Source organism: Bos mutus, chromosome 4 (assembly GCF_027580195.1).
Source record: "Bos mutus isolate GX-2022 chromosome 4, NWIPB_WYAK_1.1, whole genome shotgun sequence".
In the NCBI taxonomy this organism is placed as follows: domain Eukaryota; kingdom Metazoa; phylum Chordata; class Mammalia; order Artiodactyla; family Bovidae; genus Bos; species Bos mutus.
In genome coordinates this window covers 47,050,765-47,075,571 of record NC_091620.1, presented here as the reverse complement: position 1 = coordinate 47,075,571, position 24,807 = coordinate 47,050,765, and the positions used below count along the sequence as shown (strand labels likewise).

At 39.1% G+C, this 24,807-nt stretch overlaps 2 protein-coding genes across 5 annotated transcripts in view; both read right to left on the bottom strand.

Moving 5' to 3' along the window:
- Positions 1 to 7,417, bottom strand: part of STK31 (serine/threonine kinase 31) — an 83,272-nt gene extending 75,855 nt beyond the window's left edge. Inside the window, exon 1 of the mRNA XM_070369437.1 lies at positions 7,401 to 7,417. The gene's annotated coding sequence lies outside the window, so the exon portion shown is untranslated. The remainder of the gene's footprint in view (positions 1 to 7,400) is intronic.
- FAM221A (family with sequence similarity 221 member A) lies at positions 863 to 24,807 on the bottom strand. 4 transcript variants are annotated; one of them, XM_070369435.1, is made up of 8 exons: positions 24,596 to 24,802; positions 22,045 to 22,218; positions 17,320 to 17,510; positions 14,972 to 15,178; positions 9,519 to 9,623; positions 7,401 to 7,483; positions 4,905 to 4,962; positions 863 to 1,277 (listed from the first exon to the last, which is right to left on the bottom strand). In XM_070369435.1, the coding sequence occupies exons 1-7, from the start codon at positions 24,658 to 24,660 to the stop codon at positions 4,945 to 4,947; spliced, it is 843 nt and encodes a 280-aa protein (XP_070225536.1). In that variant the 5' UTR covers positions 24,661 to 24,802; the 3' UTR covers positions 863 to 1,277; positions 4,905 to 4,944. The 4 variants fall into 4 exon arrangements, with proteins under 4 accessions (XP_070225536.1, XP_070225535.1, XP_070225534.1 ...); XM_070369434.1 differs by lacking the exon at positions 4,905 to 4,962 and having other exon boundaries at positions 7,401 to 7,480; XM_070369433.1 differs by lacking the exon at positions 4,905 to 4,962 and having other exon boundaries at positions 24,596 to 24,794.

Genomic DNA, 24,807 nt, shown 5'->3' with positions numbered 1-24,807 from the left:
TATGTTGTACAACTTTCAAATATTTGGCAAAGTCCCAGATATTGGGACATCTTTGTTACTGATTTCTAATTTAACGCCATTGTAGTCAGAGGACATAATTTATGATCTGAATCTTAAAAAAGCACTGAGACTTGTTTTATGGCGTAGAATGTAGTCAGTCATAGTAAATGTTCCACGCACACTAACATGTATGATGCAGAGGGTTCCAGTGAGCATCCCAAGCTACAGTATCAGAGGATCTTTAGATAATACAGCAAGAGAGTAACGGCATGGTCCCAAGACAGAGTGTCATCAAACAGCTTCCATGTGAAGCTGTCAGAAGTCTGCTTGGAAGTGTTTCACAGCAGTACTGGGGTTAGAGGGGGACCAAGAAAATTTGAAATGGCACACAGGAGGTGTCAATACACTTATCAATAATTCATAGTTAATGTGCATGCTTGCTAAGTCGCTTTAGTCATGTCCGACTCTTTGCAACCCTATGAACCAGTGAAGTTGCTCAGTCGTGTCCGACTCTTTGCAACCCTATGGACGGTAGCCTGCCAGGCTCCTCTGTTCATGGAATCCTCCAGGCAAGAATACTGGAGTGGGTTACCATGCCTTCCTCCATGGGATCTTTCCAACCCAGATCTTTCCAACCCAGGGATCTTTCCAACCCAGGGATCAAACCCATGTGTTCTGCATTCCAGGCATATTTTTTACCATCTGAGTCATCAGGAAAGCCCCTCATATTAACAAAACAACCTAAAAATCATTAGATACCACTAGAAAGTAATTATATAATTTTAAAAGTTTTTATTTTAAAACATAAAATTACAAAGTTTAGAAAATAAAAAAACTAAGGATTTTAATTTAACTATTTTGAATGAAATGTTTGTTCAAACCCTCAATAACATCTTAACATTTTTAAGTAGCCTGAAAAGGTTAAATTATTATAAATTCAAAATAGCTACTGTACTTTAAGGTTTTGACTAACATGAAAATAGCCTCATTTGTTAGGAGAGAGAAAAAAGTTTATATAAAGTAATAAATCATAAATTTTGGTAAAAGTAATATAAGGTACTGTCACATTTAAATAAGGCAACATTCAAAAGACATTTTTACATCGAAAAAATGTAAGTAATTTGAGGAAAAATAAACTATTATTATGTTTAAATAATTAACACACAAAAGACATATTTGGATGCTGGTTTTAATTTCCCCAGTAGTGTTCATGAAGGTTTCATAGTTGATGGCAATGGTGCTTTTCCTTTCTGCTTAGCAGCCTTTTCCATTTTTATCTGAAAATTTAAAATATTTGTTGATATAATAATTTGTAAAACATCCTAAAGAAAAAAAAAAGTGGTACATACCTCATTTGGATTCATGTCTTATTTATCACAGCCATTTTACACAGTTATTTAGCAGTTCTTAAGCTGCTAAATACTAAAGCCACAACCTGATTGTTGAAAGGACCTAACTGAATTTTTAAAATATAGTTTGTTGGGGTATGCAAGCTCCCAATCCCTCTTGCTCCTCTTTTTCTTCTCTTTATCTCAGAGCAAGGGCAGACTTCAGCAACACCTTAGAGACAGAGAGAGTGGGCCAGAGAGCGGGAAGAGGCTGAGTCTCACTTACACACACACATAAACACATATACACACAGAGCTCAGCACACAAGAGACTTGAGGAGTGTTGACTGAACAGAGGACTCACACAATGAGCACAAAAGCAAGAACCCTGCAGAGAGGGGTCCTATCAAGGGCTCTGTGTGTGCGTGAAACATTGTCAAAGATGGACAAAATTTTCTAATTACAAACATAATCAAGTATGGTTGGATTTCAACTTTACCAAAGCATTTTAACAACATAACATATAATGAATATTGATTTGGAGAAATGATTATTTTTAATTGCCTTTAAAATTAAAAAAAAAAAAAAAAAAGCTTGAATGCCTAACCTTAGATCCAGCCTGTGCACATTCCCTACAGCATTACAGGAGACACCTAATCCAGTTGGATTACTCCTGGAACACATACTGCTTAAAGGACGGTTTCCTACAATTTTGATTTCTGCATTTCAACAGTTACCTTCCAGAAGGCTGTCTTTCTCCACTGTAACTGAAACAAAGAAGAAGCTTGCATACCCTAAGAAGCAGCCTTCTGATCTTTTAGAAACACAGTCTTTCCTGGGTGGTGGGGGAGGGGGGGTGGGGGGTGGGGTGGGGGGGTGGTGGAAAGACTCCAAAGAACACAAAACATGTCTTCTTCTTACTGCTACTAATGCTCACATACACCAATTCCCATAGGCAGCACCACTGCCTTGCCCCTGCAGGAGAAGGGAAGAGAAATTATGGGGCTGGGTGGGTGGAGGCAGGGCCTCTTATCTTCTAATGTGACAGGAATAATACCAAGAAAGCAGAAGAGATCTAGTAAAATCAGTCTACCCAATCTCACCAACTTACAAATAACTTCCAAATTATAAAACTGAATGACTCCCACCTCAGTCTCTTTCCCATTTTTTCCCCTTTCTCTCTCCTCTTTCAGTTGGTTGGGAACCTCATTTATACATACACGTAGGACTTCTCTGGTGGTCTAGTGGTTAAGACTCCACATTTCCACTGCAGATGACACAGGTTCAACCCCTGATCAGAGAACCAAAATCCTGCATGCCACACAGCACAACCAAAAATAAATATTGTACACTCATATCACACTTATACTCTGTACCAGTAGTCAACAGGCCACCTGTAGGTCCCTCAAAGAACACTCCATTCTAAGACAAAGATTATAAGCCTTAGAATCAGACAGAAAGTACTTGAATTCCCTGTGTGTGTATTAGTCGCTTTGTGTCCAACTCTTCGCGACCCCATGGACTGTAGCCTGCCAGGCTCTTCTTTCCATGGAATTTTCCAGGCAAGAATATTGGAGTGGGCTGCCATCTCCTTCTCTAGGGAATCATCCTGATCCAGGCATTGAACCTGGGTCTTCTGCACTGCAGGCAGATTCTTTACCATCAGAGCTATAGGGAAGTCCCTTAAGTAGTGATTAACCACCTGAGGCAAGTTATTTAGCTAACAGCTTTGTAATTTCTAGAAAAGGCATAGTAATAGGTACTATGTAAGGGGTTGTTCCAAAGGTTTAAATAAGATTATATATATATATAAATCTAGGTACTTAATAACCACTCAATAAATGCTAGAATCTGTCTGTAATGCAGGAGACCCCAGTTCAATTCCTGGGTAGGGAAGGTCTGCTGGAGAAGGGATAGGATACAACCCACTCCAGTACTCTTGCCTGGAAAGTCCAGTGGACGGAGGAACTTGGTGGGCTGCAGTCCATGGGGTTGCGAAGAGTCGGTCACGAATGAGCAACTTCACTTCCACTTTTCACTTTCATGCATTGGAGAAGGAAATGGCAACCCACTCCAGTGTTCTTGCCTGGAGAATCCCAGGGACGGCGGAGCCTGGTGGGCTGCTGTCTATGGGGTCACACAGAGTCGGACATGACTGAAGCGACTTAGCAGCAGCAGCAGCAGCAACCCAATCCAGTGTTCTTGGACTACCCTTGTTGCTTAGCTGGTGAAGAATCTGCCTGCAATGTGGGAGACCTGGCTTCAATCCCTGGGGTGGGAAGATCCCCAGGAGAAGGTAAAGGCTACCCACTCCAGTATTCTAGCCTGGAGAATTCCATGGACTGTGGTGTCCATGGGGTTGCAAAGAGTCAGACACAACTGAGCAACTTTCACTCACCCCTCTCATTTAGGGTCAAGTGTTAGATTTGTAGTACCATCAAAAAGGGCTTCCCTGTTGGCTCAGATGGTAAAGAGTCTGCCTGCAATACAGGAGACCTAGGTTCGATTCCTGGGTTGGGAAGATCCCACAGAGAATGGAATGGCTACCCACTTCAGTATTTTTGCCTGGAGAATCCCATGGTCAGAGGAGACAATCCATGAGATCACACAGAGTCAGACATGACTGAGTGACTAACACTTTCACACAACATCAAAAAGATCAAAGATGCTAAACATGCAAACAAAAGCCAAAGCAGTGTTTGCTCATTTCAAACGGTACTTAGCAAATGTGTGTGTGTGCTCAGTTGTGTCTGAATCTTTGTGACTTGTGGACTGTAGCCCGCCAGGCTCCTCCGTTCATGGAAGTTTCCAGGCAAGAATACTGGAGCAGGCTGCCATCTCCTTCTCCAAGGGATCTTTTCAACCCAAGGGCTGAACCCAGGTCTCCTGCACCTTCTGCATTGTCAGGCAGATGCTCCCTGGGAAGCCCCCCTAGCAAATAGATTCCCCTAATACAGTGTCCAAATGGCAAAACACCTCTTTTTGCTCCCTTTAAAAAAATTTTTCTGGCATTAACACAGTATCCTGCAACTAGTTGACCTTTAATAATTGTTTCCTTAATACAATTCTCCTTTTATAGGGAAAAGAGACCAAACAAGTTGACCTGATATATAAAACAAGCTAAGAAGCAACTCTTCAATAAGATGTAGACGTAGTTAGTAAGCTATTTCACCACAAAAGCTTCAATTATCAAAACCAACTTTTCCCCACACCCAGTGATACCAATTAGCAAAAAGCAAAACCAGATTTGGATGTTACTGCTTTCTAAAGGCAGCCCTGAACCCATCAGATTCAGCTTCCTAATTGTCCTTTTCCCTCAATGGTGCTTGTCTTCAGTTTTTTGGAGTTTAAGACAAGCATTAATGATGTGAATGGTACAGGTCAGCTGAGAGAAAGTTGTTACGTTTGAGTTTCTTTTTTTTTTTTTTTTTTTAAGTTTCTTAGTTTTTACACTCCATTCATCACACAGGCTAAAGAGTCATAATAAAACTACAACCAATAAATCCATAAATTCTAGGTCTGAATGGGCCAAGGATATCCCCTGAAATATTCACAGATACGAACTCCCCCATTTACCTTGCCACAAGCAAATACCATTCACATGTTTTCAAGGCAGTCAACACTGCCCAAGTTCCTGGAGGAGGGAAAGAAGGAATTTAGAACCCTGCCCCTCATAAGCTTATGAGGAAACACTAAAGCTCAGTTGTGTCTGTGTTTTCCAAGAACACTGATTTGATTAAATCCTTGATGATGCTGCAATAATAGTCTCTCCTTTTCTCACTCTGACCATTTCATCTTTCCCCCTGAGATTCTATCACCACTTCTTTTGCTTAGATCAGTGTTTTCCAAAAGAACTTTCTGTGCTGCCCAATAAGGTATATACTCTCTGCGACCCCATGGACTGTAGCCTGCCTGGCTCCTCCGTCCAAAGGATTTCCCAGACAAGAATACTGGAGTGGGTTGCCATTTCCTTCTCCAGGAGATCTTCCCAACCCAGGGATGGAACCTGTGTCTCCTGCATTGGCAGGTGGATTCTTTACTGCTGAGCCACCGGAGATGCCTATATATATATTATATATATAATAATATATATCTTAATAATATATATTATAATATACATTATACATATATATATATGGGCATCCCCGGTGGCTCAGATGGTAAAGCATCCTCCTGTAATGCGGGAGACACAGGTTCCATCCCTGGGTTGGGAAGATCCCCTGGAGAAGGAAATGGCAACCCACTCCAGTACTCTTGCCTGGAAAATTCCATGGACAAAGCAGCCTGGTAGGCTACAGTCCGTGGGGTCGCAAAGAGTCAGATACAACTGAGCAACTTCACTAGTTCACTGGATATCTCATTTCAGTTCAGTTCAGTTCACTCAATTGTCTGAGTCATTGCCAACCCCGTGGACTGCAGCACGCCAGGCTTCTCTGTCCATCACCAACTCCCAGAGTTTACTCAAACTCAAGTTCATCAAGTTGGTAATGCCATCCAATGATCTCATCCTCTGTCATCCCCTTCTTCTCCTGCCTTCAATCCCTCCCAGCATCAGGGTCTTTTCCAATCAGTCAGTTCTTTGCATCAGGTGGCCAAAGTATTGGAGTTTCAGCTTCAGTATCAGTCCTTTCAATGAATATTCAGGACTGATTTCCTTTAGGATTGACTGGTTTAATCTCCTTTCAGTCCAAGGAACTCTCCAACACCACAGTTCAAAAGCATCAATTCTTCAGTGCTCAGCCTTCTTTATGGTCCAACTCTCACATCCATACATGACTACTGGAAAAACCATAGCTTTGACTAGACTATCCTTTGTTGGAAAGTGATGTTTCTGCTTTTTAATATGCTGTCTAGATATATATGCTTAATGTCTTTACATAATTGGAATTATTTGTACATTTTGGTGTATTTATTTTTACTTAGAAGTAGCCCTTAGAAACTTCCATGTCAGGACAAAATAGATTCTGATGTAAAGTCAGATAAAAAAGGATACTTGCTACTTAATTAAAAATTTCATTTTTTTAATGTTGAGGTTTAAGCCAGCTTTTTCACTTTCCTCTTTCACTTTCTTCAAGAGGCTCTTTAGTTCCTCTTTGCTTTCTGCCATAAGGGTGGTGTCATCTGCACATCTGAGGTTATTGATATTTCTCCTGGCAATCTTGATTCCAGCTTATGCTTCATCCAGTCTGGCATTTCACATGATATACTCTGCATATAAGTTAAATAAGCAAGATGACAAAATACAGCCTTGACATACTCCTTTCCCAGTTTGGAATCAGTCTGTTGTTCCATGTCTGGTTCTTAATGTTGCTTCTTGACCTGCATACAGATTTCTCAGCAGTCAAGTAAGATGGTCTGGTATTCTCTTTAAGGATTTTCCAGTTTGTCGTGATTCACACAGTCAAAGGTTTTAGTGTAGTCAATGAAGCAGAAATAGATGTTTTTCTGGAATTCTCTTGCTTTTTCTATGATCCAACAGATGTTGGCAATTTGATCTCTGGTTCCTGTCTTTTCTAAATCTAGTTTAAACACCTGGAAGTTAGTTCAAATACTGTTGAAGCCTAGCTTGGAAAATTTTGAACATTACTTTGCTAGCCTGTGAGATGAGTACAATTGTGTGGTAGTTTAAACATTCTTTGGCATTGCCCTTCTTTGGGATTGGAATGAAAACTGACCTTTTCCAGTCCTGTGGCCACTGCTGAGTTTTCCAAATTTGCTGGCATACTGAGTGCAGCACTTTCACAGCACTGTCTTTTAGTATCTGAAATAGCTCAGCTGGAATTCCATCACTGCCACTAGCTTTGTTCATAGTGATGCTTCCTAAGACCCACTTGATTTCGCATTCCAGGATGTCTGGCTCTAGGTGACTGATCACACCATTGTGGTATGTGGGCCATTAATATCATTTTTAGCAGAGCTGTTTCTCTCTGAATTATTCTAAATAAGCCTCAAGGCCTAACACCAGCTATAAGTAAAGATTTTAATGATGACCCACAATCAATATATAATTGCCCTACAGTGTCTCTGTTACAAGTAAATGCTTAATGTAAGCAGATTTTCCAACAGACTTACCCTCTCCTGGTATCGTCTTTCAAAGAAAGCCATATCGTCCTCTTCCGGTTTCCTTAAGGAAGAAACTTGACTACTTGTACCTACTAACAAGGAAAATCAAATCTCAGTACAAACCCTTGAAAAATATGGGTTTGAACTGTGTGGATCCACTTGGGTAATTTTCAATAAATACCTACTACAGTACTATACGACACTAGGTTGGTTGTATGCCCAGATGTGGAGGAATTGCGGATATAGAAGGCCAACTATACACTTACACAAGGATTTTCAGCTGCACAGGGGTTGGGGCCCCTAATTCTGCTGTGCTGTTCAAGGGCCAACTGTAATAAGTAACATTTGATATAATTATAAATTCTTAAATAAAAAATAGAAAGAAAAAAAAACTTTCCTCCTACCAAGTGATTTTACTTTTCAAACCAGAAATTATCTAAATGAATCACTGATTCTATTCCCTCTTTTTCAGAAAGCATCATAAGACAAAAGTAATGTTTGAGGGGGCAGGGGGGAGGGACAGGATTGGGAGTTTGGGGTTGTTAGACACAAAGTTATTACATTCAGATGAAAAAAAAAAATAAGGTCCTACTGCATAGCACAGGGAACTATTTCAATATCCTGTGAGAAACTATAATGGAAATAAAATATTAAAAAGAATGTATGTATGTGTTTTTAAAAAAGTAATGTTCATCAGTAAACATTCTCCAGATATTCAAGTGGACTGTAGCCCAGCTAAGCTTCTCTGTCTATGGAATTCTCCAGGCAAGAATACTGGAGTAGGTAGCCATTCACTTCTCCAGGGGATCTTCTCAACCCAAGGACTGAACCTGGGTCTCTTGCATGGCAGGCAAATTTGTTACCATCTGAGCTACCAGGGAAGCACTATTAAATAACACCATATAGCTATTTCACATCAGTGCTCAGTTTTCTTCAACTACATTTTACATTTTATAACTAAAAACTGATGTAACCCTACAACAGATAATGCACAGAAGTAACAGTTGAAGGTTTGTGCTATGGTCTGAATGTATGTGCCCCCCACCACCAAAAGGCATATGTTGAAATCCTAATGCCCAGTGTGATGATCTTAGGAAGTGGGCCCTTTGGGAGGTTCTTAGGTTATGAAGGTGGAGCCCTCATGAATGGGATTAGTGTTCTTATAAAAGAGACGCCAAAGAGACTTCTCAACCCTTCTACCATGTGAGGACACAAGAGGGCAGTGCATGTGAATCAGGAAGAGGCCTTCACCAGAACACCACCATGCGGCACCCTTATCTGGACTTCCCAACCTCCAGAACTGAGAAGTAAGCTTTTGTTGTTTATAAGCCACCCAATCTATGGCATTTTGTTACAGCTACCTGAATGGACTAGACAGTTTGCATAGGCAACCATAAGTGATGCTAATATCTGCTTTCAAATTTTTCACAACTGAAATAATTTTTTAACCATCTCCAACTAACTATACCTTAACTAAAAAAAAAAAAAGACACAATTATGTCATTTTGTTTTAGTTTTAATTTCTTCTGTCTACATTTTATAATTTCTTCATTGTGTGTTGTTTTGTAAGCAGCCTTAAAATTCTTTGTGGAAAGGCTGTATGAAAATAAAAGGAAAATTCTTATTTAAAAATACTTTTAAATAGTAAGTACCTCATAAATCATATAGTCCTTCATTGTTTTTATTCTTATTTACAATAAAGAAAATGCAATAAAGTGCTTAAAAATAAATTCCATTCATTTTTATGTGTAATTTAGGAATAATAAAACCTTGCTAACCTATAATTATCACTGGATTACATCTTACTTGGGAGAACCTAAAGTATCAAGGATCAAGGCAATTAGTCCACTAGAGGGTGCTCTTATTCAGACATCAAAGCAATTACATGAACCAGAGTAAGGTTTTAAAGCTCCAAACTATAGTATTATCAGAATCTTCATAATTTAGCAGTTTTTCCAAGTTAAAAATTAAGTTTATTGTTTTTTCTTAGTGCGTGGGTAATAGGAAAGAAAAATGATAATCAAATTATGGTAATATTGGGGGAAAAACAGTAATCTGGAAAATATATCAATTTACATTCTTATTTACTAAAACCAAAAATATTTTTCAGTTTAATTTCATTACCACCTGTTAGCGTTTCTGGAGAAGAGCTAGATGATGCTTGAAATGCCTTTAGAAATGGGTGGTCCATGGCCGTAACTGGAGAGTCTAAAAATTCAGCTGATGGTGCACCTGAGGACAAAAATGTGAAGAATGAAAACTAAATCTCTGTTAGGATACAAAGAAGTTATTTCAAAAGTGAAATAAATTAGAACCCCAGTAGAATCATTAGAAAAATCCTTTCTGTAAAAAGAAATTTTTTTTAGATTTTTATCTGCCGTATAAAGTAGAGTCAAATGGGTAAAAGCATTTCTGCATTTCTGAGAGATCTTTTTCACAGAAAAAAAATTACACAAAAACATAACTATACATGAGCAAATAAGTATAAAAGCTTAACACAGTCAAAAAACATAATAAAAAGTGAGACATTCAGAGAAAAAAAAGCCTCTAGTTGCAGAGGGCTGAATAAACGTATTTTTCCTCTACTCCTCACTGGGAAACCATCTAAAGACAAGGAATGCAAAAATAAAGAAAACTTATTCAATAAAACGAGGAAACGTCCACAACCCTAAACCACAACCTACAAAGACCTACTGCTAAATACACTACTTCTGGACCAAAGGAAGGAAACTGCAGAGAGAAGTGGTAGGTGCTCTACTTCTTCATAAACGTCACCCTTCCCCTACATGCCTGTCCCCTTCCACGGGTAAAGGAGAGGAAATAAACTTTTAGTCCCATTTGCTTTTCAAACTGAATCCTTTCCTATAAAGTGAACAGTGTGCTGTTCAGGACAACTGCCCAGGCCTTCAGATTCCTGCTCCCTTCTTTCCCAGCTCCTCCCTCTTGTGACCTGTGGGGAAGATCCGACAAGGGGGCTCAGGTCCAGCCAGGTCCCTGTGTGTCCTCTGGTTGCTATGTGCACTACTGATGTCAGGTGCTAAAGGCTGGCCTTAAGTTGGAATTTAATCTCTCAGCTTCTCAGGGCCTGGTAGCCTAACACTGTCGCACAGGAAGCCTCCCAGACCTCTCAGATGCCTCTCTTTTTCTACCGATTTCCCCAGAGCTCAGGAGACCCACATCGAGCTCTGCTCTGCTGTCACCTTTGCCCTTTGGTATGACAGATGTCATGGCAGGCCTGCTGCCTCACAGCTCTGCTGCCTTCCAAGCACCCACTATGAGCTGGGAATCACAGCCTCCTTCAGCCTCACAAAGGAACCAAATTCCAGCAGGAGGTTCTCTCTACCCAGGACTGTACATGGCTAGTAGGGCAGACTTCTCTCTGCTCCAGGCTCCCCTACATATAAAATCAGGACAAAAACATGTTATGTTTCTTCTTCTCATTCTCACCTCTCTTTACACCCACCATCCCTCAGGAGTCAAAAGGGGGAGGTTTCCTTTCTTTCTATTATAAAGATGCTTAAGTGATAAAAGACCAATAGTCACAAAAAGGCAAAGATGTTGGCTACTACCACTATTACTTAGCAGTGTTCATAAAGTACCAGCCATTTTGTTCAATCAAAAATAAAAGAGTCATAAATATTGGAAAGGAAGAGGCAAAAATATCATTACAGTTGACCTTTGAACTACGCAAGGGTTAAGGGTACTAATCCTTTACATGCAGTCAAAATCTGCATATAACTTTATAGTCAGTCTTCTGTATCTCCAGTTCCACAGATTCAACCAATTGCAGATCATGTAGTACTGTGGTGTTTACTATTGAAAACAATCCACATATAAGTGGACCCTCATAGTTCAAACCCCTGTTGTTCAAGGGTCAATAATATTTGCAAAATCAACTAAAAATTTACATTCAAAATTCTAAGATTAAGTAATAATGACTGGTAACAAAAGCTGCCTAAAATATTTCCTTTTTTTAAATAATCAGCTAGAAAATACAAAGGAAGGGAAAAACTCATGTATCATAGCTACAAAAAATGATGAAATACCTAGAAATAAAATTAAGAATTGTGTAGGACTTTTATGCAGATAACTTGAGAATTCCACGTAATTATACAGAAGACAACAAAGAAATGAAGACTCAATATTTTAAAACAGTATGTTTCCTATATTAATCTACACATTCAACTAAAATAATAGAATTTTTTCAAAAATAATATCAAAGTTCTGAAAAAACTGAAAGGAAAGAATAGGTCAGGAAAATTCTAAAGTAATAAAATGAAGTCATACGTAGTAATTTACTATAAAGCTGTAGTTATGGAAACAATAGAGTAGTTGCACAGAAATAGACAACAATGAGGCAGACTAGTGAGACCAGAACAATTTCTGGGTTGAGCTCAACCCTACCACTTGCTTGTTGAATAACACAGAATAGATGTTTTACTATTCTGCACTGATTTTCCTTGTCTGTAAAAAGGATTAATAATAGCACCTCACTCAGAATAGTTACGAGGATTAAATGAGGTAATAGACATAAAGAGGCTGGACCAAACCCTGGCAGTACAAAGCCATAATTATCAGTAACATCACTACCATCATTTTTTGTTTGCCACTGATAATTGGGTTTTCTGTAACAGACGCATGAGCCTAATACAATCATGTATCCATAAAAACTGAAAAGAATTTATTTATGGAATTTAACAAGCTAGTTGTAAAATAACCAAGAGAAGAAAATACATAAATATGTCAAGGCAATCTTGAAAAAAGAACACAAACAGAAAGAATTTAACCAACTATCAAAACACACTATGAAGAAGAATAATTAAAAATATGAAATATTTGCACAAAATAGATAAATAAGCCAATGCCATAAAATAAGTATGATGGAATATAGTAAAGATAAAGTTTCAAATTATTTGGGAAAAAATGTTTTTGGATAACTTGTCATCAATTTGGACAAAAACTGAAGTTATACACACCTTACTCTTTCACAAAAAATAAATTCCAGATACAAGAGAAAGCTAAACATAAAAACAAAAGAAAAATTAGGCATTAAAGTAAAATGAAATAAGTTGGAATGGAATTTTAAAAAATTAAATAAAGTGAAGGAAAGCATATTTATAAAATGAGAGTAGGGTAAGGCCTGCCTCCAACGTTTAAAAACCGTAAAACCACAACAAAATCTCAAAAGACAAATGATGTATTGGAAGAAAAAACATCCAAAATAAATACAAAGGATTAGTATACAGCATATATGTATAAGAAGACTTCCTATAAATCAATGGGAAAATATAAAACATAAAAATGAGTGAAGCATATGAACAGACAACTCACACAAAGTAAAATGGCCACTGAATATAAGGAGACTCTCCTTTCACTAATGACCAGGGAAATCAACCGACTGAAACAATGACGGTATTTTCACACATCAGACTGGCAATAAAACTCAGGGTGATGACATCAATGATCAGTATAAATGTTTGGAAATAGATAAACTACAACATCACTAGAGTAAGTATAAACAAGTACAGCATTTTTGAAGGGCAATTCAACAGAATGAATGTATTAAAATTTCACATATGCAGACACTTCAACCCAAGAATTTCACTTGTCTCCATCTACCTTAGACTCAAATTTACATAGTACACAAGGAAGCAAGTTCAAAAGCAAAAATGAGTAAATAAATAAAATGGAAATAATCTAAATAACCATGAACAAGGAAAACGTTTAGATAAACTGCTATGTGTGTGTATATATATATATATATATACACACACACACATCTACAAATTGATGTACACATATACAAATATATATGTGTGTGTGTGTATATATGTGTGTGTATATATATACACACACATACATACATATATATGGGTTTCCCCTGGTGGCTCAGATGATAATGAATCCATCCGCCTGCAATGCAGGAGACCCGGGTTCTATCCCTGGATTAGGAAGATCCCCTGGAGGAGGGCATGGCAACCCACTCCAGTATTCTTGCCTGGAGAATCCCCACTGACGGAGGAGCCTGGTGGGCTACAGTCCACGGGGTTGCAAAGAGTCATACACGACTGAGCAACTAAGCACAGTTTATATATATATACACATAAAATGTGGAATACTATGAAGCAATTACAAAAAACAAGAGATTTGTATGTCCTGGTATAATAATGCTTTGAAAAAAATTTTTTAAGTTAAAAATAGTAAACTATAAAAAAATGTATGCTAAAAAGAATAATACAAATCAACTGATGTCAGCAAATTACCCTCTATTAAAGAATCTTCCTGGTGGCTCAGATGGTAAAGTGTCTGCCTGCAATGTGGGAGACCCGGGTTCAATTTCTGGGTCAGGAAGATCCCCTGGAGAAGGAAATGGCACCCCACTCCAGCACTCTTGCCTGGATAATCCCATGGACGGAGGAGCCTGATAGGCTACAGTCCATGGGGTCGAAAAGAGTCAGACATGACTGAGCGACTTCACTTTCACGAAAGAATCTGGGGTTAAGAGAAATGTTCCAGAGGGATTTGTACTTCATCTCTATTATTTGAATCTTTTATAACAAGAAAATATTCACTTATGTTTACATAATTTTTATAATAAAACCAAAAATCCACATAAACGGAAGTATTTACAGTAGATACTTACAAAAGAGACTCACAGACTTAAGAGAATGAACGTATGGTTGCAAAGGGGAAGGATGTGGGGAAGGGATAGTTGGGGAGTTTGGGATGGACATGTACTGCTGCTGCTGCTAAGTCACTTCAGTCGTGTCCGACTCTGTGTGACCCCATAGACGGCAGCCACCAGGCTCCCCCATCCCTGGGATTCTCCAGGCAAGAACACTGGAGTGGGTTGCCATTTCCTTTTCCAATGCAGGAAAGTGAAAAGTGAAAGTGAAGTCGCTCAGTCATGTCTGACTCTTCTCGACCCTATGGACTGCAGCCTACCAGGCTCCTCCGTCCATGAGATTTTCCAAGCAAGAGTACTGGAGTGGGGTGCCATTGCCTTCTCCAATGGACATGTACACGCTGCCCTATTTAAAATGGATAACCAACAAGGACCTACTATATAGCACATGGAACTTTGCTCAATGTTATATGGCAGCCTTGACAGGAGGGGAGTTTGGGGGAGTATGGATACACATATATGTATGGCTGAGTCCCTTTGCAGTTCACCTGAAACTATCACATACACACATGCATGTGTATACGTACACATGTACAAAAGCCTATGTTTCCAAAATGAGGTAGTTATAATGGTGAAACTTACATACAATAGGGTAACAGGTAAACTGTATCACATCAAATAAAATAAATATTATTTCACTATTACAAACAATGAAGCTGTGAGTCAGGATAATCTAAATACCATGAACAAGGATCTTTCCTCTTATGTTTTTTAATTTTCCTTTAATAATCAAACATTGCATATGACAATAAAACATTTTAAAAAAATAAAAATGAGATAATTTTTTTGAAAATAACATAAATAACTTAAAGTGCAAAACAAATATAAGGCTTCAGTATTGTTAGCACACATAAAAGCAAAATGACAAGCTCACAGTTCATATATCATCACTTACCAATTCCACTGTCATCTAATCGTATGTAGCCTTCTGCCAGCGAGCTGAAGCCAGTTAATCCTCCCATTGCTGCATAAGGAACGTCCTGCCCCACTGGTTTTCCCTGAGCCAGTCTTTCTTGCTTAGTTTCCACTACTGTGTCATGGGCATATGCAGGCTGACCACAAGCACAAGTGAAGCAACTATGAAATCCCGAACACTTAGAACCTGAATCAAAATGTAAAAGGAGTTCAATGTTTTCAAATATAGGTAATCAGTTATATGCCCTCTAAACTAACTTAGCTTGGCCCAAACCACTTGAATTCTGGATCTTTCATACACTGTCCTCTGACGCCAGTGCTTACCTCTACCCCTGAACTCCTTTCCTCCAGCCACTGCTCTTATTTCTAAAAGATGCTAAAGCATAAGGGAGTATGCAACAACAGCAACAAAAAATTGGAAAAACTAACTAGGACTAAAGGATACTGGGCTAAAAACACTGGAGAGCTAGGAAGTGAAGGCCCTCTCCTCAAATACTGAGTTAAAAGCAGGTGCGGGGGGACAACCCAGTAGTGAAGAAATAATGTAGAAACATGTCCCTGAGTCAATTCCCCATAAAAGCCATAATGGAAGGCCAACTCACAGATACAGAAAGGACGCAATGGAATATTGTTTAACAATAAAAAAGGAAAGAAGTAATGATGTGTGCTACAGCATGGATGAATCATAAAAACATTATACTAAGTGAAAGATGCTAGTCAGGAAAGACCACATACTCTATGATTCCACTTACATGAAATGCTTAGAATAGGTAAATCCATAGAGATAGAAAGTAGGTTACTGGCTGTCTAGAGTTGAGGGGTAAGAGGAATAAGGAATGATTGATATGGATATGAAATTTCTTTTGGGGGTGATGAAAATATTCTAAAATTTATCGTGGTGATGGTGAACAACTTTGAATATAAAAGCCATTGAACTGTACCCTTCAACTGTGTATGAATTTTTTAGCATGTTACTTACATCTTAATGAAATCACTATATATAAAAATACAAACCATATTGAAATACAGTCCAGAATATACCATTACAAAACCCTTAAACATTCACACTTTTGACAAATATGTACAGAAACCAAAGCACATAATAAATAAGTTTTATTCAAATACTTCCATACTTAGTGAAACAATTTATGTCTGCCATTGTCAATAAAAATGTTTTATAATATATTTAATCATAAGATTTCAATTCAAGATACTACAAAGAGAACTGGGAAAACTATCTCCTGAAGAAAAATACTGGAGCTAATTTTAAAAAATTCTACCTATTTCAAAGGGTTTTTAAAAGGATAATCAAGGGACAGAGCATATGAAACGGTGGCTGGGATTTGGGTACAGGTATTGAGATACAGTAGCTCAGTGGGTCGGAGAAGGCAATGGCACCCCACTCCAGTACTCTTGCCTGGCAAATCCCATGGACAGAGGAGCCTGGTAGGCTGCAGTCCATGGGGTCGCTAAGAGTCGGACACGACTGAGCGACTTCACTTTTACTTTTCACTTTCCTGCATTGGAGAAGGAAATGGCAACCCACTCCAGTGTTCTTGCCTGGAGAATCCCAGGGACGGGGGAGCCTGCTGGGCTGCCGTCTATGGGGTCGCACAGAGTCAGACACGACTGAAGCAACTTAGCAGCAGCAGCAGCAGCTCAGTGGGTAAAGAATCTGCCTTTAAGGCAGGAGATGGGGGTTCAATTCCTGGCTCGGGAAGATTCCCTGGAGGAGGGCATGGCAACCCACTCCAGTATTCTTGCCTGAAGAATGCCATGGACAGAGAAGCCAAGCAGGTTACAGTCCATAGTGTCGCAAAGAGTCCGACATGACTGAAGGGGCTGAGCACAGCACAAGCACGTTGAGATAAGGGTGCTATTGCCTACAAAGTGTTAAAACCATCAAGCTACATTTTGTTTTTCCCATCAAACCATGTTTTATGCAGTAACATAATAATCTGCAAGTGAATCATAAAAAATTTTTAGACCTGTAAAATCCTTTTTAAGGATGATTATTCTGTAAATGGAATTCAGTTGGTAGAACATCCAGAATTTGAAATTTTGAATTAGATCGTATCTAGTAATTCTTTAAAATCTATTACTACTACTTAACCTTATTCAAATTACATGAGATTAGAGATTAAGGTCGATGACTAAAAGCATATGAACAACCAAGTTTTTCCACAAACTTTTAGAGTACGTGTTCATCAAATCATTCCCAGTTGTCCAGTGTGACTGTAGCTGAATGAAATTGGCACAGAGACACATCAAACATTCAGTAAGGGGATAAAAGCATTCTGTTTATATGTTGATCATAATGTAACTCACAGGCATTGCATACAAAGCCAGGCGCTGCACTGTGTTGATCGGCAAAGTGCTTACATCTGCAGCGAATGGGCTGTGTGCCGTTCAGAGGCACGTAGACGCAAGCCCGGCAAGGGCAGCCCCTCACTTGGCAAGGCAGACTGATGGGGCGCTGCGGGGGAATCGTTTCAAAGTCAGTTTTATGTTGCTTATACCTAAGAGAAATGAAAGGGATGAAATAATAGCACAATGCAGATACTGCCAGAAATTACAACTGGTATTCTCTTACAGGCAAAATGACTCTTTCTCATTTTTATTTTTTGTTCATTGCTCTTGTTAGTAAGGTGTAAATACACTCCCCTAAAATGCAGTACTTGTCAGTTACGTTGCTTTGGTCAGAGAAAATCTTCACCCATCTAAATTTTTAATCAAGGAGAATTTTCACAGCAACATACAAAGATATAGCATATAATTCTCTTAAAATACTATTACAGATTCTTTAATATAGAAACACAACCCACAAGTATGAAGAAAAGCTCATGAAATTCTCTTTATCAAAGTGCATTATTTACATTTATTTTCACAGGTCTGCTATTTAAAATTGAAATAAGTCCAATAAACACATATTAATATAATTTATTTTAATATACTCACACTTTAAACTTCAAAATAAATTATTAACACCATTAAAAGCCAAAACTCTTTGCTAAAATGCTGTACGTAATTTTCTCAGACCACTGGCTTCCTTCTCATTAGATGATACTCAGTAAAATCATATTAAATTTATTACTCTCAATATTATACTAGGTAACATAAGTTAAAATAATAATAACATACCTTTTTCACTTAGCAATGAGAGTCAAAGTTTTTTTTAAAAACTGTACATATTTCACAACACTGTAAAGAGTGTTATCAAAGAACCAATCCCATTTAATAGGGTTTCAAGAAACAGAAAAAGATCCATCCATTAAGCCAGATGGTTCATTTTTGAAATAAATAAACCCTAAGAAAATGATTCCATGTATATAAAGAGCTCTGTGCATAAGGGTAGTATTAGCAACAGTACTTTAAATAGTGATGTACACAACACAAACTAATAATAAAGGAATGGATAAGTATATTACAAGAAAACAGTTTTCTAACTCTAACAGTGAAAACATTTCTTCAAATAATATCTTTTACAGACCATAATACTATATAAAATAGATAACACAGAACTGGCTAACACTAGGTAAAGAGCCATAAGTGGAGTCTGTCCTTCCCCTTAGGTGCCCCTCCAGCTGGTGAGCCCCTGAAATTCTGTGGGAGCTCTGGGGAAAACATGGCAAACACAACTGGATTAGCTGGAGTATCAAGGAGGTATTAAAAATCTTGTGTGCAATTACTATGAACAGTGCGGAAACATTTCCATGATTCTGTCATGAAAAACTACTTCAATATTTATACACACGTATAATTAACAACTAAGGCTGTATATTGGCACCCTGCTTATTTAACTTACATACAGAATACACCATGAGAAATGCTCGACTTGATGAAGCACAAGCTGGAATCAAGATTGCTGGGAGAAATATCAACAACCTCATATATGCAGATGACACCACACTTATGACAGAAAGCAATGAAGAACTAAAGAGCCTCGTGATGAAAGTGAAAGAGGAGAGTGAAAAAGTTGGCTTAAAACTCAACAGTCAGAAAACTAAGATCATGGCATCTGGTCTCATCACTTCATGGCAAATAGATGGGGAAACAGTGACAGACTTTATTTTCTTGAGCTCCAAAATCACTGCAGATGGTGACTGCAGCCAAGAAATTAAAAGACACTTGCTCCTTGCAAGAAAAGTTATGACCAACCTAGACAACATATTAAAAAGCAGAGACATTACTTTGCCAACAAAGGTCCGTCCAGTCAAAGCTATGATTTTTCCAGTAGTCATGTACGGATATGAGAATTGGACTGTGAAGAAAGCTGAGTGCCGAAGAACTGATGTTTTTGAACCGTGGTGTTGGAGAAGACGCTTGAGTGTCCCTTGGACTACAGGGAGATCAAACCAGTCCATCCTAAAGGAAATCAGTCCCTGAATATTCATTGGAAGGACTGATGCTGTGAAGCTGAAACTCCAATACTTTGGCCACCTGATGCAAAGAACTGACTCATTTGAAAAGACCCTGATACTGGGAAAGATTGAAGGCATGAGGAGAAGGGGACGACAAAGGATGAGATGGTTGGATGGCATCACCAACTCAATGGAAATGAGTTTGAGTAGACTCCGGGAGTTGGTGGACAGGAAGGCCTGGTGTGCTGTAGTCCATGGGGTCGCAAAGAGTCGGACACAACTGAGTGACTGAACTGAACTGAACTGAAGTATGTAAATAAAAAAAGTACATACACATGTTAAAACTTAACAGCATCTGGCTTTAGGTGGTGTCTTCTTTCTACATTTCTTTGTATTCTTCATTTCCATGTTTCCAATGTTTTCACTTTTCTTTTATACTTTTTAAAAAATATTTATTTTTAATTGGAGGATAATTGCTTTACAATACTATGCTGGTTTCTGCCATGTATAAGCATGAATCAACCATATGTATTCATATGTCCCCTTCTACTTGAACCTCCTTCCCACCTCCCAAGTTTCACTTTTATAATAGGGAAAAATTAATTTAGACAGAGATCTCACTGAGCAACTGGTACTAAAGAAGTTTTTCCATCCAAGTGGGGTTGGGTCAATTTTGAAGTTCAATTCTATGCTGTACCATTATAGATATGTATATAGATATGTATATGTACATAGATATGAGACTGGCACTAAACGTACATAAGAATAAATGATAAAACTAACATAAGTTTACCAGAAAACAGTGGAAGAGTTAGTCTCTCAGTTATGTCCAACTTTTTGCGACCCCACGGATTCTAGCCCACCAGGCTCTTCTGCCCATGGAATTCTCCAGGCAAGAATACTGGGTAGCCATTCCCTTTTCCAGGGGACCTTCCCAACACAGGGATCAAACCCGGGTCTCCAGTATTGCAGGTGGATTCTTTACCACTTTCACGTCAATGGAAGTTTACCAAAGCTCTCTTCAATTCTGAACAATATCAACATAACCCTCATCCTCTGTTCCTCCAGTGTTTTCAGTTGGGGTTGCTAAATAAATTTCAAGTCAATCTACACACCACATGACTCATCCTAGCAACTGCCTAACAACCTCTGGCAAATCTTGAGTGTGTAAACAGCAACTGCACAAAGACTATGTCAGGAAGGAGCCCCAGAAACGATCAGAACCGGGAGGCTCTCCCGTGGCTCCTCTGGAATAGAAAGCTAAAGTTTTTACCTAAAACCACATAATAGTTTCTGTGATTTTTCCAAGAAGCAGCTTTGTCCTTTTGAGCTTTACAACTACGATCTGTAGCAGTGATAAAATTTAAAGTAGAAAATGACAAACACAGCCAAATGCAAATCTCAAGTGCAGGTAACACACACCAATGGCTGCAGCCTCATGTATTTCCTTTTCTTGCATGCTTGTATTTTTGTTTAAAGAAAGATATACATATACACACACACACACACACACACACACACAGCGTTGATTGACCCTTGAACAATATAGGTTTAAAATGTAGATTTTTTTCAATAAATACACAGTAGGCCCTCAGTGTTTATGGGTTCCACATCTGTGCTTAAACTAACCACATATCATGTTCCAAGGATCATGTTTATGATCCAAGGTTGGCTGAATCCACATCTGCAAACAGAAGGGCCCAGCTGTGGGGCACCAGCATCCCCAGGTTTTGGTATCCACGGTGGGTCTTGGAACCAGTCCTCTGTGTGTGTATAAATAAAAGAGAAAGGTATTCATATAAAACATTTCTTAACATATAAAAAGAGACTAGTAAATGTGAGGGAAAATGCTTCTATTTGTAGATTGGTAAACTTTTTAGTGTGGATCAGCTCAAGCAACTTTAAAATCAGTTTAGGGAACACTACTCAGTACTCTACAGTGACGTAAATGGGAAGGAAATCCAAAAAAAGAGAGGATATACATATATCCTGATTCACTTTGCTACATAGCAGAAACTAAAATGGGCTTCACTGGTGGCTCAGACAGTAACGAATCCACCTACAAAGCAGGAGACCTGGGTTCGAGCCCTGGGTCAGGAAGGTCCCCTGGAGAAGTGAATGGCAATCCACTCCAGTATTCTCATCTGGAGAATTCCATGGACAGAGGAGTCTGATGGGCTACAGTTCATGGGGTTGCAAAGAGTCTGACATGACAGAGTAACTATCACTTTTCAGAAACTAACACAATATTGTAAAGCAAATATACTCCAATAAAAACGAATTTTAAAACACATTTGACAAAAATAAATAAACAAAATAAAATCAGTTCTGCAATCTGATGACCCGTTCTCTACTACCTTGTCCAGTGGTGGGAGAGGCAGAGTGAGTGTGCTCCCCTGCCAAACTAAAAAACCCCTAGCAAAGCCTGGAGGCACCAATATCTTTCTTATCAATGCTAAGAGGAAAGATGCTTAAGGTGATGGGACTCCATAATGAGTTCTAACAAAATACAGCAGAAAAAATGTAAAATACAGCCCCCAAAACCTTAGATAATTTCTGCCATATTATATAAACAGCTGTTTTCAAATATTTCTCAATTATCATCAATAGTGTTATTTATAGAAGGAAGATATGCCCTGCTACAGTTTTATGTTTCCTAATCACCAGAAAACTTAGCAATAAAATATCTTACCTATGTGTACAAAAACACAGTGTCTCTGGACCCACAAGTTTACAATCCATTCCCGTGGGTGACTGCCAACTCACATACAATCTGTTCTGTAAACGCATAGGTAAGACTTTTCTTTTGTATTCTTCATATTCCTCAGGAGTAAAAAGTTTCCCTCCGTCATCCTCACCAACAATTCTACAACAAAAGATACTTCTCTTAAGCCATGTGTATTTCTTTTCTGGGTTAAAAATAATAAACTCTAAAATTAAACTATACTTGTATAGTCAAATGTATAGTCAGAAGAAAGACTGCTTTGGCTTTATTTTGTTACATTAGGCTCATATTAATAGCAAAATTACACACAATAGTAATAAAGTTTTTGCTTCCCATAAGAAAAAGGATTATAAATAATACCGTCAATGAATTCATAACATCCGACTTCACAGATCCAGGTTTATCACTGGAGAATTACCACATATTCATCTCAATTTCTCCTTTGATTCTGAAGTAAACATGCTCATTTTTCACATTAAAGTTGGAGACTAAACTGCTAAAAATTCTAATATTTTCCTCCTTTAAATATACTTTGCCCCCAAAACAAAATAGTACAAAAATCATCCATGCTGAAGACAACATGATTAATGTCCATACCTGACTCCAAACCCTGGCCAGAAGTTTAAACTATGATAGAACCCACAAACACCCTTAGATCTGCACCACTTCATACCTAACATATGCATTGAGTAATCAGGCATATCATTTCTAATTCTGGAAGTAAGACCTCAAATTTTTATGGGAAAAATTAAGCTACTGCTATTTATTAATTTCTTAGGAAATTAAGAATTGTCCTCCTTGTTAAAAAAGGAAGCATAATCAAAAGCATGTGGTCAAAACTGAAGAAATTTCTCACTGAACATACTCCCTTTAAAAGTCACGGAAAGTGTTATTTGCAGAATGTTACATAATTTTTAGTGCAGTCAGTGCCTTTTCTCACTTTCAAGCCTTTAGCTATGGTAGATAAAATAAAAACCAATTCAGAAGCTATGAAATCATCACAACTTTCTTCCTTAAATAATTAAGGTACATACTAATAAATAAATAATAAAACTAAGGGCATTTTATTCTGAGCTAAGTTTTGGGCTATTTCACCTTTTTACAGCTATTAAGAAGTACATCAACAGCTACTGAAAAGACCTTAAGATCAATGCAGACTTTTAAAGAAAGAGATTAATTATATATAGTTCTAAACCAGTGTTGCTCAAACTTGATTTACAGAATCCCCAGGAGATCTAGTTCAAATGCAGATTCAGATTAATATGTCTCAATGGGGCTGGCAATGCTCCCCAACAACGCTTACACTGCTGGTCCATGATGGCTACACTATGAGCAGCAAGGCTCTAACTTCTACAGAGAACCATTTCAAGTAGTTTATGTTTGGAAAATAATTTCGCCCCAGGCCCCAACATTTCATAGGCCAGGAATGAGACTACAACTGAAGGCCCACATTCCACATACCTAAACACCTAAGTATCTGAGGTGTCCAGTCAACATCAGGACCCAGCATAGTGCTCCTAGGGAAAAGGCCTGGAGAACTGGAGGCGAAAGGAGCAGCTCTGCCCTAGGTAAGCTCGGTATAAGCTGTTAGGGACTTTTGGCCTTATGTGAACCTAAAAGGGAATGGGACCTGACCCATCAAGCTTCTCATCCTCATTTTTTCTGGCTCAGAATTACTAGATATTTCTGGACGTCACTCAGAAGTATACCACCTAGACAGTTCGAGGGAAGAGCAGTCAGATAGCAATCTCTTTACCCAAGGGATTTGGCGGGACCACCTTGAGATGGAGCAACCCCTGTGGCTCAGGTTTCAAGCTGCGCCTGTTCCCCACTGAGGCAGTGATCATCTGACTTCCCCTTTACACACACACACACACACACACACACACACACACACACCTGCCTCTCACCCAGTTTCCCAACTGTCAAAAATCTTTCTTGGGAGACCTTAAAAAAAAAAAAAGAACACATTCTTGCAGGTACACCAGCCTTTGTCAGGGCCCCAGGCAGTGAGTCACTACCAAAAGCCCTAGGGGCGGCTGCGCTTCCAGTTCCCGGGTAAGAGTTTCTCTAGAACCAGTCAGTCTTTCTCCTAAAACCAGCACCTCGTGGTCCGGGGCACGTTTGGAAGTTCACGTCCCACCCTATTACAAAGTGAACATGCAAACCTGATGTCTGCTTTTACAGGCCAGGTGTACTCAACGTGTGATCTACAAGGGCAGTTAAGAAAAGAACAATGGACCTTTGCGTAAATCTGGAGTTAATAATTCTTTCTCAAAGGGATCAGAGCCTGAGATCTTTTAAATTGCCTCGGAAGAGACTTATTAGAATAGAACTGCGTGTCATCACAGTACTAGAAATAAGAAGCCTGCAATCAAAGTAAGCCACCTCCACCAGCCCGGGAACGGGATTCCGGGAACCAAGGCCAACCAGCGCCTGTCCCCTGCCGGCGCCTCCAGCACCCCTCCCGCGAAGGGGATCGGACCGGCCTCCTGGCTCCGCAGAAGCTCTGCCTCACCTCCGGTACTCCAAGTACTCGTCCACTGCCGCCGCGCCGCCAGGAGGTAACGTCAGCCGCTCCATGGCGGGCGGGGAACCGGGAGGCACCGGCTCCAGCCGCCCTACGCACGTGAGCCGAGCCGGGAGCAGCCAAAACCTGCCCCGCCCCGGCCGGCCGCGCCCCGTCTCGCCCGCTCCGCTATTGGCCCGGCAGGACGACCGCGGTGACTG